Genomic DNA, 13,823 nt, shown 5'->3' on the forward strand with positions numbered 1-13,823 from the left:
GTGAGCTGCAAAGTATAGAATTGTGACAATTCCAGTGCCATGCGGACTTTTCCTGGATGTGGACTTTTCCTGGACTCCTGCTCCTTGTGACAGCTCCTAACAGACTGAACTGGGGCTGGGTTGCATTTTCAGGGATTTGGCATGGTGATGGTGCCAACTTGGACTTGGTGAACATGTTAAGGACACTACTCTTTTATGGATTCTTGCTGTATTGACCAAGAGTTTGCTTAAAGGCATTAATCACTGTAAAAAAAAATAGAAGACTGGATAAAGAAGATGTGGCACATATACACCATGGTATACTATTCAGCCGTAAGAAATGATGACATCGGATCATTTACAACAAAATGGTGGGATCTTGATAACATTATACAGAGTGAAATAAGTAAAGAAAAAAAAAAAACAAGAACTGCAGGATTCCATACATTGGTGGGACATAAAAACAAGACTAAGAGACATGGACAAGAGTGTGGTGGTTACGGGGGGTGGGGGGAGGGAAGGAGGGAGAGGGGGAGGGGGGAGGGGCACAAAGAAAACTAGATAGAAGGTGGCGGAGGACAATCTGACTTTGGATGATGGGTATGCAACATAATTGAATGATAAGATAACCTGGACATGTTTTCTTTGAATATATGTACCCTGATTTATTGATGTCACCCCATTAAAATTAATAAAAATTTATTTATAAAAAAAAACAAACAAACAGTATGGAGGTTTCTCAAAAAATTAAAAATGGGACTGCCTTATGACCCAAAGATTCCACTTCTGGGTATAAAACCAAAAAAAGCCAAAATACTACCTTGAAAGAATATATGCACTCCTTTGTTTATTGTAGCATTATTTACAATAGCTAAGATACAGAAGCAGCCCAGTGCCTATCAATAAATGAGTAGATAAATTAGCTGTGTGTCTGTCTATCTATCTATCTATATGGTATGTTAGCCATAAAAAAGAATGAAATCATACCATTTGCAACAGCACAAATAGCTCTAGAAAGTATTGTGCTCAATGAAATAAGTCAGTCAGAGAAAGACAAATACCATATGATTTCACTCAAATGTGGAATCTAAAGAACAAAATAAATGAACAAACAAAATGAAAACAACAGACCGATGGCTGGCAGAAGGGAGAGGGTTGGGGGACAGGGGGACAGAGATGAAGAGATTGAGAAGTACAGATTGGTAGTTCCGAACAGTCATGGGATGTAAGGCACAGCATGGGTCAATAATATTTTCATAACTATGTACGGGGGCCAGATGGGTACAGGAATATAAGAGGGAACACTGTAAAGTATATGATTGTATAACCACCATCCTATATACCTCAATCTAATACAAAATAATACTGAATGTAACCTGCAATTTGACAAAAATAAAAAGAATTCTCCACAGAGTTCAGCTGGGCTTACTGATGTCTCTCCCATGGAGGGAGCACACGATAGCTCACAGGAAGGACAGCTAGCTACCAAAGGTTCTAAAAGACAGGACAATGCAGACATTTTTCTGGAAAAGCTAAACCTTTGTAAAGTCTTTTGTTGTCCTATTTTGTGGGTTCTGTGGCACTAAACACAGCAGAGTCCAGTGCTGTTCCCCGCCCCCACTGTCATTCACCCTTAGGTTTGCTGGGATAGTTTCACAGGTGACAAAAAAAAGGGAGCTTCAAAGTCTAAGCAATAAATCTTACAGAGGACCTCTAGACCAGCGGTTCTCAACCTGTGGGTCGCGACCCCGGCGGGGGTCGAACAACCAAAACACAGGGGTCGCCTAAAGCCATTGGAAAATACATACAAGAAGAAAAAGCCAGCACCTAAGATAGCCTAGATATTCTTCCTGCTTCTCTGTGATTAACAATCAAGTGAAAGTTTCGCTCTCTATAAAAGGAACTCTTCAAATTTCACTGAAGAGAAAAGGCTCAATGAAAGGGCACTCTTGGGCCTGGGGCAGTAGGGGGGCATGAGCTACTCCAGTGTCGGGCTCTGTTCTCCGGGCTGTTTTGAGGTCACCACAGCCTACCTGGTCTTCGTTACCGAAACCCCATGCTGGAAGTGACTGCAGCATGACAAAGCAGCAGCGGGTGCCACCCAGTTTTCCAGGACACGCTTCTCCTCCCAGTGCAGAGAAAAACCAACGCTTTTTCAAACCTCAAAGTGGCCCAGTTCTTCCCGTCTCCCACCCCACAGCCAACTTTTCTGACAATATTCATTTAAGAAGCCTCGGTTCCATACCCAGAGGACAATGAAGCTAAAAGTGTAAAGATCACCTCACAGAACAGATATAGCCAATTAAAAGGAAAAATGATTTGCTAGATCAAGTGGTAAAAATACCTTTACCTCTAAAGAGAACAGACTTAAACCTTGAGCAAAAGAGCCTCAGTGTAAGGTGTGAGATACAAGCTCATTCTGTATTACGTCTAGTGCCCTGCATCTATTCCTAAATGAGCTAGGGAGTGAAGTAAGTTAAAAAAAAAGCAAGACACTGGCCAGAACTGCCTTTTTGTGAGTGTTCCTCAGCGGAGGTCTGAGCATTTGCTGATAAGCAGCTCTCAATGTAAACAAGAGCCCACACCTGAGCCCTGGAGGCCCCTTTTAGAGCTGCGGTCTGTAAAAACCCAGGGAAGGAAGCAGAATGAACCTGCACTACCTCCCCCCCAGCCCCCCTTCTCAGCAACACGTCAATCCTAAACCTCTTGCTCCTCCCCCACTCCAGTCCCCCCACCCAGAGTTTGCGGGGATGATCTGAAGAGGAGGGGCCAGCACTTTCTCCCAGAGGCTACAAGAGCCCCACCAGCCTCCTAAGGTCATTGACACCATCACATGGGCTGGGGTCCAGCGACCTTAGGGCAGCTTCTCCACCAGGACCTGGTCTGAGACGCAGCTGGACCGACACCCCTCCTTCCCAACACCCCCACCCGAAGGCCGCTGGCATTAACAGCCACAGCTGCTCCAGCAGCCAGCCCCACAGAGCGCCCGCACTGCAAGGCAGCGCAAGCAGGTCTCGGGTTCCCTTTTAACAAGGTAACCTGACCTCTGCAAGGCCTGCCAAAGCCAGCGGCAGGCGTCTCAAATCCAAGTCCGCGCTGTGATTGAGAACCTGCGGCTGACAGGATGGGGGGGTGCGGGGAGCAGGAGCAGGAGCAGGAGGGACCACGGTAGAGAACAAAGAAAACGAGCCTGCACCTTGGTTTTCACTTTCACGGGAAGGAGGTGATGTGCCTATTGCCATCCTGGTCCCTTAATCAACATGTACAGTCAGAGAAAGACAGATGCTTAGATGCCAATAAGTCCATGTGAGAAAAGAGGGCTTCAGGTGACTGAGGTCACCAGGCTTCTTATTGAAATGCTTCCTTATGTCTCTCCATAAGGTTATATTTAACTTATGCGGAAAGAATGATGAAGAATGACTGCAAACCACAGAAAAGTACCGCATCCAGTGAGCACCGCTGCTGCAGAGCAGGCCCAGAACTGGAGGGCCTCGACAACAGCTTTAGTTACTTCCAAAAAAAGAAAAAAAAAACCCACAAGAGTGTGGGGGCTGCTCAGGGTGCCGCCCTGGTGAGAGGCTCAAAAAAGGCCATGACTTCGTGGCCGGAGCCAGGACCAGGAGGCGTGACGGGTGCAGCACCATCAACAGACTCCTTCCTTTCCACACAGTGCTGGTGGGAGAGAACTGGGGCTTCTAGCGCCTCCACAGCTGGGGGCCCGCGCCAGCCCCCAGCACACCCTCTGCTCCCCGCCCCTTACCTTCTGCAAGTGCTGAAGAGGCACAGGCAGAACTGTCACACTGCGAAGGACACACGGCGTTTTCCACTCGTTCAGCACAGAGACTACAAATGTGCGGTGGTAGCGTTCATGGGAAATGAGCCCGCGTGAAAAATTCCCCCCAAAGCACACGATGGTTCGGGTCTGTGGCCCCTGCTCTTCCCTGTGGGCACGTGTCCTGAGAGTTCCCTCAGATGGGGGCCTGAGGGGAGGGCTGCCCACCCACAGCCTCGCTGGGAGTTTCCGCACCTGCTGGGCTGCTGTGTCCCAGTCACGGTGACAACACCACAGAGGTTCCCACCCTGGCATGGCACCAGATGCGGGAGAAAAATACAGTTTCCTCTTCATCTTCCAACAAGTTTTAAAAATGATTCACACAGAAACCCAGAGAGTCAAACAAATAACGTATGGTTTTTGAAATTTTCTAATTAATAACCTGAAATATATTTCTAAGCTTTGAATCATTACACACACATGAAAGAGAGAGAGAGAGAGAGAGAGGCCTAAATTAGCTTTGCAAGAGCAGTGCAATTAATAATAAATGAAGAAACTAGGAAATCCATTTTCAGGGGGTTTTGTTTTTGTTTTTTTGGCGACTCCACCGGGACTCGGTTCTGGTTTGTTTTGTTTTAATTCTTACTGGAAAAAAAAAAGTAAGACTAAGAAGAAACAAACCACACTGAACACGTCCCTGAAATCCCTTGAAAGCAAAGCACAAAGGGCGGGAACAACAAAGCTCCTGCGTCCCACTTTATGGTCCAAGCGGGGAAAAATAAAAAAAAGAAGGAAGAAAACAGAAGGAGGTGGAGCAAAAAATACAGGAGAAGAGAGCAGGCTACAGGCCGGAGAGAGGAGAAGCAAAGATGGTGGATGGAGACAGGGAGACGGTGCCTACGAATGGCACCAGGCGGCCCGAGCGTGCCCAGAGGTCTGCGCGTCACTCCAAACTACAGGGCATTATCAGTTGTCTAGTGCACGTGCAGAGGTCAGCTGTTTCACGGGCGTCCCCTGCTTTACAAACCAACATCCACAGTCGCCACAATGAAGAGGATGGTCAGGACAGGAAATGTCATCAGGCCCTTCTGAGCAGTGACCCGAGTCCAGCCAGAGGGGATCACAGGGCAGCTGGACCTCCAGGCGGGGACTCCCTTCCAGAGGTTAAAGGGGAAGTTGGGGAAGGGGTTGTCACACTGGGGAAAAGAAGGCCTTTAAACCAGGAAGAACCTGCCTCGTTCTTCTCCTTGACTCCAGAGGCAATAAACAGGAGCAGCCCATTTCAAAATCAGCAGAACAGGCCACGGAAAGTCTGCTCCTCCTTCAACAACGGCCTAAGGAAGCGGTGGAGGGATGGTCCAGGCGGGGGATTGCCACTCCGGAATGGAATTTATCTCCCAAGGGCAAGACTGGGACAATCCAGACACTGTTCACGTCAATCCCACGGCTGAGACACTCCACGACCTCACATCTGCCCCAAGAAACCACCGGTGAGGGGAAAAATCACAGCACTCCTATGATTTGGCTTAAATGTCACCTCTCCCGGGGAAAGTATGATGCCTTTCTTCTGCTAATATTTCATAAGTACTTAGTTTCTGCAAAGCTCTTACCATTAAAGTGAATTATTGCTTATAGGCTTGAGCTCCTTGAAGGTGTGACTATCCAAACACATTTTCCATTAAAAGCATCTTCACTAACACCAGTGATGTGGACTATAGGGACAGCAAACCTTACCAGTCCCTTTGCTTCCGCTTTCTTCACTTACTTTATAAACAAACACAAATGTGAAGCACAGGCAAGTAAGTCACCAACGCTGAACTCAAGTATCCCTTCCAAACACCACATGGCTTCTGGAAAGAGCATCCAGCCTTTTGTGGCACCCCCTTCACAATTCCCACAGGAACCTGCGCACCCCCATCGATGGAGCTTGACTCTCTCAGCATTATCCACAACTGTCCTCATTACCACAGCCAATTGCCACATTCCCCCGCCATCTGCTTGGCCTCTCCCCAGCCTTCCAGAGTCAAACTACCTACTTCTGAACTCATGCCTTCCCCTCCCTGCCCTGAACTGTCCACTGTCCATGCTCTGGCCTCTCTTTGCTCCACTTTCTTCTGGGCCATCTCAGCAACTTCACAGCTTCCAATACCACCCGTGCCAAGGTCTCCCAAACCGTGATATCCTGCCCTGCCCCTCTCTAAGACCCAGATTTCACACCTATGCACATGGGCATCCCACAAGGATCTGATAGTGGCTTTAAAACATGTGCATACACTTGTTGACACTCTCCCCCTAAGTGGAGTTTAAGTCTCTTCTCCTTGAATATGGCTGGCCTGTATGACACATTTCTAACAGAATGAACACAGTGACGCCATGTGACTTTGAGACTAGGTCATAAGAAGTCACATAGCTTCCCCCTGACTCTCTCTTGGGACTCATACTTTGGGAGCCGTGAGCTAACATCCTGAGTGGCATGCTTTCCAGTCAACAGCATGGTCTCCAGTGAAAAACAACACTTAACACAGGCAGGAAAACAGCCATCATGCAACAGAGCTAGGCGGTCTGGGCCGGAGACCCCGCAAGAGAGAGAGCGGCCTGCGCCCTGGCTCTCTGCCTCTTCTCAGTAAAACCAGCTCTCACCTGGACCTTTGGATGCCCAGGCTTCAAGTGGTCCCAGTGGAAGCTGAGTGGAGCAGAGACAAGCCCCCCCCCCTCGTGCCAGCTCTGCTATGTTACAGATCTGTGACCATACTCCATGCTGTTTTCTCAAACCCCTGGATTTTGGGATGGCTTGTTATGCAGCTCTGATTAACCAGAACAAGGCTCAAATGTGATATATCCCAAACTAAGCTCAATACCGCCCTTCCTATTCGCCTAGATTTACCCCACTTCTGACCTGAAAGCCCTCCCCCGACTGGCCTTTGTTCTCAGATCCCAACCTTAGAGCTGACCCCCCTAATTCCCTCCCACACCCTTTTTTCTTGTATAAATATTCCTACTCAACCTTCAAGTCCACATTCAGAATCCTTTTCTGGGGACCCAGCCTGAGCTGCTCACTTCCCTCTCAGTCATGGTCACGATCTTGCAGACATACAATAACCACTTCCCTGGAGCAGCCTCAGCTTATGCTTGTATTTGTCTCTCGCTTCTCAGCCTCTTGGCCAAGGTCAAGTGTAAAGCAATAAAATGTTTCATTTGCATTGGGAGCCACTGAGTTAGCACTGTACATCAGTGCATAACATCTAGTGTCACGATCAGCATGTAGTGAGCACCAGCACACGTCACAGGTTTTTGCTTAATCTCCACAAATATGTGAGGTATCATCGGCTGCCAAGAAGTTCAGTGAGCCTTCCAACATCTCATAACCAGAAAATGCTGAAGCTCAATTTTCAACCCAGGTGTAACTTCAAACCCATCATTCTTTGCTCTGATCTAGTCCTGGCGCACAAGGACAGACACACAGCCACATTCTGGTACAGACAGACTTTCCATCGCTTCCGTGCCATGGCTGCTCCCATCACCTACTGCTCTTCTGAACAATGCTTTCAAAAGAAAAAGGGGGACTGGATATAACTCCTTCAGGCAGCTCACACTTGTTATCAAAATAAACTCCATGTGGATGAAAGATTTAAATGTAAAAAACAAAACCATAAAAACATACACACAAAGAGAGGGTGACATTTCTAGGAATGAGTCAAAAGCTAGAAGCTGAAAAATGAAACCCATCCATGAGTGTCTCTGCTTGGAAAAGAAAACACGATCAAGTCAAAGAAGGAACAACAAACTAGGAAAAATATATATTAGCAATTCATGCCATGGACAGAGGGCCTCCTCTGCAAATCGAGATGAAAAAGACAAGTAACATAATAATAGTAAAATGGGCAAAGTCTGTGAACAGACATTTCACAGAAAATGAAATACAGATCTTAAGCACATCAAAAGATGTACACCCACCTTCATGTTAAGAAAAATGCATAATGAGACAGACACACACTGAGAAGCCCCAATTCCCCTACAAGATAAGCAAAGATGACAAAGTGTGGCAATACCCCAGTCGGCCGATGACAGAGGACACAGCCGCTCACACAGGGCTGGTGGTGTATAATTGGCACCACTTCTATGGAGGAGTTAACACTGTCAAACTGAACAGTCTCATTCCGCTCGGAATTCTTCCCACAGACATACTGGCACATTTACAGAATGGCTTGGATACAAATGTATTTTCTGCAGCTTTGTTTTAAAGCCAAATTATTAAGGGAAACCGCAATGTCTGTCAATAAGGGACAAGTCAAATATCACCCATCATGGGACATAATGGAGGGGCTCCCAAAATAATTTTCCTTTCACCTTCTAAGTTCTTCTGGCTGGGCTAATAATAAAATTTACATGAGTCAGACCAACAGGAGAAAATATCTAAAGTTTATTGTGGATGTACGTGTGGGGGCGCCGTAAAAATATGAGATGGAAGACACTGCGTTGGGCAGCTGAGGCTTCTATGCCATTTTAGACAAAGGACAGGAGGGCAGGGATCTGAGATTTCAAAAGGAAAGCAGGTAATCTACAGGTAGACAAGAAAGACCAAACAGGTTTTAAGCAAATTCTTACCACCCAGAAACAATGAGCCGCAGAAGATAGATCATGTTATGATGCTAAGGTGACGCTCCCTTCCTGTAAGCAAGTTTTTCTACCTGAATTCCTCTAGGCAGGTAAAGGGAAGAAGGTCAAAGGTTCTTTCTGAGTCTTCTGTTTCTTAATAACCAGCTTAAAAATCAATAGACTAAAAGGCATATTTGGGGGTGGCAAAGCTTTGGTTCCCCTCAATAATATGGTATGCCTACAAATACACATCTACAAACAGTCATTAAAAATGAAGCCTCTCAGCCCTGGCTGGGTAGCTCAGTTAGTTAGAGCATCATCCCTATACTCCCAGGTTGCAGGTTCAATCCGCAGTCAGGGCACATACAAGAATCAACCAATGAATGCATAAATAAATGGAACAACAAATTGATGTTTCTTTCTCTCTTTCTCTCTCTCTCTATTCTTTCCTCTCTCTCTAAAATCAAAGGGGGGACGATGTCCTGACCTGTGGTGACACAGTGGATAAACATCAACCTGGAATGCTGAGGTCGCCAGTTCAAAATCTTGGGCTTGCCGGATCAAGGCACATACGAGAAGCAACTTTGAGAAGTTGATGCTTCCTGTTCCTCCCCACCTTCCCCTCTCTCTCTCTCTCTCTCTCTCTCTCTCTCTCTCAAATAAATAAATAAAATCTTTTTTAAAAAATGGAGCCATTATACATGTTGAATAATATACACTGTAATATATTTAAATATACACTGTATTTAAGGAAGAGAGTCTGGTGCTAAAACAATTTGTGCCAGCTTATATAACCTATCCACACAAATATATATATTAGTGAATGTATAGCTACATACATAGACTCTCTCTCTGTATAAATGGAGAAGAAAATGGTAACCATAGTGGCATTGCCACCCAAGGAATATAGCCCAGGAGACAGAAATGACAGGGGGATTTACATTTTGCAACCTTTCAGTTATTTTGAATTTTGTGTCATGTGCATTAATTACCTGGTCACATTAAGTCAAAAATGATGTTGGAGAAGTGTTTCAAAAATATACTGAGATCTTTTATAAAGGTGAATAATAAAATGAAATATTCAAAAAAAGATTATTTTGTAATTTGTTGGAAATTTTAGATATATGGATGGCTTATAAATCAATATACTGATGGTGATTTTTCAGAGTACAATTACAGGTGTTTTCCTGGTCTTTTTCTCCATCTATATTTTCTTATCTCTCTAAAATGAACAACTATTTTCAGCTGCCCATAAAGTATTTTTAACTCAAACATTTTTTTAACTTCCACTAAATATTAAATCCTAGATCCCTTGGACATTTTCTAATAAAAATATATCGCTAAGATTATGGGTTCATACAGCTGGTACCTTACCCAGTGGAAATAAAATTTGGGAGAGTCTCAAGAGGGAGATTTTACCACAGTAAACAATGAAAACATAAACAATGAACCCCAAAAGGAAAATAAAACAATCTTAGCCTACAACAAAAGGATCAGTAGTGGCTTGGCCGGATCGGTTGGTTAGAGCATCACCCGAAGGCACGGAGGTTGCCAGTTGGATCCCCAGTCAGAGTACACAGACAGGGACAGATCAACGTTTCTCTCTCGCTCGCTCTCTCCCTCTAAAATCAAGCAATGAATTTTTTTTTAAAAAAAAAAAGATCAGTAGCACAGAAGTTCAGGGAATTGGGTGTTCTTTTTTGCTCTGAACTATGAGGGTATCTGTTTAGACTGAGTGTGTGGATTATTCTGTTTGAGATCTTGCTGATCACTCCCAACCCCACTTACTGCTCAGCTTTCCCCTGGGGACCCCGCAGGCTTCAGCATAAAAATAAATGCAGGAAGTCAATGAGAGCTAACAAAGACATGAGCACCATATGGAAAGTGAAGCTTGATCCAAGAAACAGAAAGCCTGGGTGGGTCACACCCAAAGATTTGTGAGCAGACCTTCAAAACTGTCAGCCAGCCATCTCCACATTTGTTTTACTTTCACACAAGTGACAGCTCACATTTCTGTTATCACTAAGGCGTAATTACAATGCTGAAATCACAGGGACAGATCCCTGTGTCACCGTTTTCTTGCCGCCTTCTCCTATCCCCACATTTTTGCCCTTCCTTCTCCCCCCACCCCCTTCAGTAAAGTTTGAGTGTGAGTGTGAGTGTGTGTGTGTGTGTCTGTGTGTGTTACATTCAAACACAAATAAAATGCTTAGTGGCTGGTTGACTATCACTTCCATATAACAGTGCTAAACTACAGGTTATTAATAACATGAGAACACCGATTGTAAATATTTATTCAGCCCCATTAAAGGTAGTCAGGAGGCTTTGTTGTTTTTTTTATTTTTTTCAACACAATGTGTGCTCTAGTTAGCATGGAGCAGGAAATACCACACACATTAGATGTGCTGTGCCGGGCTTAACATGATGAAATTCTTGACAGGCACCAGCAGGTTAAGGCGCATTTTAAATCACTTGATGCTGATGTAGCTCTCTGTATAAGCAGTGTACTTTATACAAAGTCTTGGTATGGAAGAGGGTGATGCACTATTAGAACCTGAGCCTGATGCTGAAGAGTATTAGAATATGCCACTGAAAACACACACACACACACACACACACACACCCTGTTCATTTCCAAACTCTACAGCTCTGGTACATGAAACCAGTAGCATTTTGACAGTTTCATATAAAAAGAAAGATATAAGGAGACATTTTCAATAGAGATGTGCATTTAAGTCAAGAGGTAGGGCATTTAACTTTGCATCCAGTGTTTTCTTACTTTTTAAAGGGATAGATAAATGCAAGAAAGTCCACACATGTTAAATAAAATATAAGTTTAAAAAATTCTAAAATGGCATGATGCAGTGTTAAAAACTGCAAAACAATCACAATTCAGGAGATAAATCGTTTTATAAGCCTTCTTTCTGTCAACTTCATTTGTTAGCAAACATGGATTACAGTCCCAGGTTCCTCCTCCACATGAAGCCAGGTGTCTCAGAGTCACTGCCGACTAAGCCATCCATGCCACTTGCTCAAAAACCTCATGTGTAACCCTCCAAGCCCAGTACAGCCTCATCAGCAACTTTCTCAGCCTAACCACAAAGTTCTGCTTCTTTAAAACTGCACAGGGAACAAGAGTAGGAGGAAGCAGGAAGCCAGCGTCCCACTTGAAGGGTCATCAGCAGTTCTGACAGCTGGAAGGTGATCCCAGGCATGTCCCCTTCCATCATAGGTGGTCCAGACATTTCTGAGCCCCTACTGTGTGTCATGGGAATACAAAGATGAAAAGGCAAAAGAGACAGGCAGGTAGAACCAGAACTGGAAGTTGTTACCCAGCACAGCTGCGCAGGGAGCCCGCCGATCTTGCCCAGGCAGGTGACTCATCGGTCATTCTGAAACTGGACTCCAGACTCTCCACGTGAAGAGGGTGAATCTCCCTCGCCCTCGAGAATAACAATTAAAAACAAGGACTAACATGACTGACTAATATCTTGACCAGAAGGAAAAGAATCTGAAAATTAGAGACAGATAAACAATGCACTAATAAGCTAAAGAACTTATAAAATATCTTAGGTGTGAGCACAGGCACACGCACACACACACACAAACTAGTCCTATAAAAACCACACAAAGTATACCAGCCAGTTGGAATACTATAGCGGTACTAATGACTGGTTCTTACCAGCCAAGCTAGAGTACAAAAATCTAGTAGAGAAAGTCACACACAGCTATTGACAGATACCAAACACAATCCTTATAAAAACATCTTTGTGTTCAAGATTAACAATGAAAGACATGCACAAATGGGCATGTTCACATGTATGACACCCCTGCTGTCCCCACTAAAAATGAGACCGAACAATGCTGGCTGACAGGGTAGCTTCCGGCCTTCTCCTAACAACACATATAGGATTGTGACTCTGACTCAAACATTTCAGTGTTTAATGTGTGCAAATCACCAGGTAACTCAACTGAGGAAAAACGTAAAGTACATGCTTCTCACCTCAAGAAATTCATAATACAGACCATATGTGTGCATGTGTAGATATACATAATCGTGTATTACATACGTGCATATGTAAAATAGATAGTCCATGTGATAAGTGGTCAGATATTAAGGGTGAGATTAATTTGAGGGGTGAGAAGAACAGTAAAGGTTGAGAAGCTCCAAAGCATCTATCTTACAACTTCTCAAAAGTGAAATTCCATAGTGTATATGGAACATGGTTATCCTTACATAAAACCACACATGAAGGTAAATACTGGAGAGGGTGATAAGCAAAAAATGAAAATTGTCCTGTTGGGGCTCACTCTCACCCCAACTTTCTTCTAAAAATGACTGTATTGTTCCTTAGCATTTATGCAACTTTTTAAAAGCATGTTGTACATCCATTACAGTTACTGAGTTATTACGGACAAAGACCTCTAGGACGTAGCAACACTGAAACCTGAAAGCCCTACGGGTACTCTAAGGCCACCTCTCTTGAACAATGCACTTGCACTTGATATACTGATTTCAGAACCATGTGCCGGTCCAAAGCTGTAATCATTAGACAAAGTGTCTTGTGTGGTGGTGTTTCACCTTGATGCACCAAGGAAGATCCTTACTCTGAAAAGCTGCCTCCCCCCCCCCCCATAAGCCCACAGACATCACTACACAGTTGGGGACACCTGGCATATTAAATACCTGAGTCCAAACCATCACCATGAGATCAAAACACCACCAAAATCCTACCATTACTCAGGAGAAGACAGGGAGTCAGTATAGGGAAGGGGGATCATATTCCCATCCAGAGGGGTGAAATGACTTGGTCCCCCAGTGCCTCAGTTTCCATCAGTTACAAGAGCCAGCAGTGCAGCGCCCGCTCTGCGCTGCCTGCCACCCAAACCGCAAGACGATCGCAGCCCTGGCCGTCTCTGCCTCCCAGAACCTTCTCCATCATCGTTTCCTCCGACCGCCGCTGGTGCCCTCGCTCTGGCCCCGCCACACCAGGAAGCGCGAGCGGACCCCGGAGACAGCACCTGCGGTGCCAGCGCACAGCTGTGCACCTGCTGGGCTGCGCGCCCACCCGCCCCACACCGTACCTGGCTCGCCACGCTCCATGTCACCAGTCCGCCCGCCGCCTCAGTCCTCCGCTCCGCCCGCCGGCCGTCCCTGCCCGATTGCGCCGCCGGCTCCTCCTCGCCTCCTCGCCACTCCCGCGGAGTCCCCGCCCCGGAGGCGTCGGGCGGTGGCGCTTTCTCCAGCGCCACCTAACCACCTGACGGGCTACCGGTGCGCCCGCCACGTTGCTGGGCGGCAGGGCGGGGCCAGAGGGGACCTAAGACCTCCCGGAAGGCTGCGTGGGGGCGAGGTGGATTTCGGGTGGGACCCTCAAGTTATTTCTACACCGTTTCCTCCGAAGCTTCCACAACGCCCTTTCCCTGCCTCCTGAGCACCTGCCGCCAGGTACTCCTGAGTGGGACGCGCAGGAAG

At 45.7% G+C, this 13,823-nt stretch overlaps 1 protein-coding gene across 1 annotated transcript in view; it reads right to left on the bottom strand.

Moving 5' to 3' along the window:
• The window catches only part of TPD52 (tumor protein D52), a 100,300-nt gene extending 86,731 nt beyond the window's left edge, over positions 1-13,569 (bottom strand). Inside the window, exon 1 of the mRNA XM_066266375.1 lies at positions 13,433-13,569. Within this exon, the coding sequence (XP_066122472.1) occupies positions 13,433-13,451 (19 nt within the window). The 5' untranslated portion in view covers positions 13,452-13,569. The remainder of the gene's footprint in view (positions 1-13,432) is intronic.
• Between the last annotated feature and the right edge of the window lie 254 nt (positions 13,570-13,823).

This window comes from Saccopteryx bilineata, chromosome 3 (assembly GCF_036850765.1).
Source record: "Saccopteryx bilineata isolate mSacBil1 chromosome 3, mSacBil1_pri_phased_curated, whole genome shotgun sequence".
Lineage (NCBI taxonomy): Eukaryota > Metazoa > Chordata > Mammalia > Chiroptera > Emballonuridae > Saccopteryx > Saccopteryx bilineata.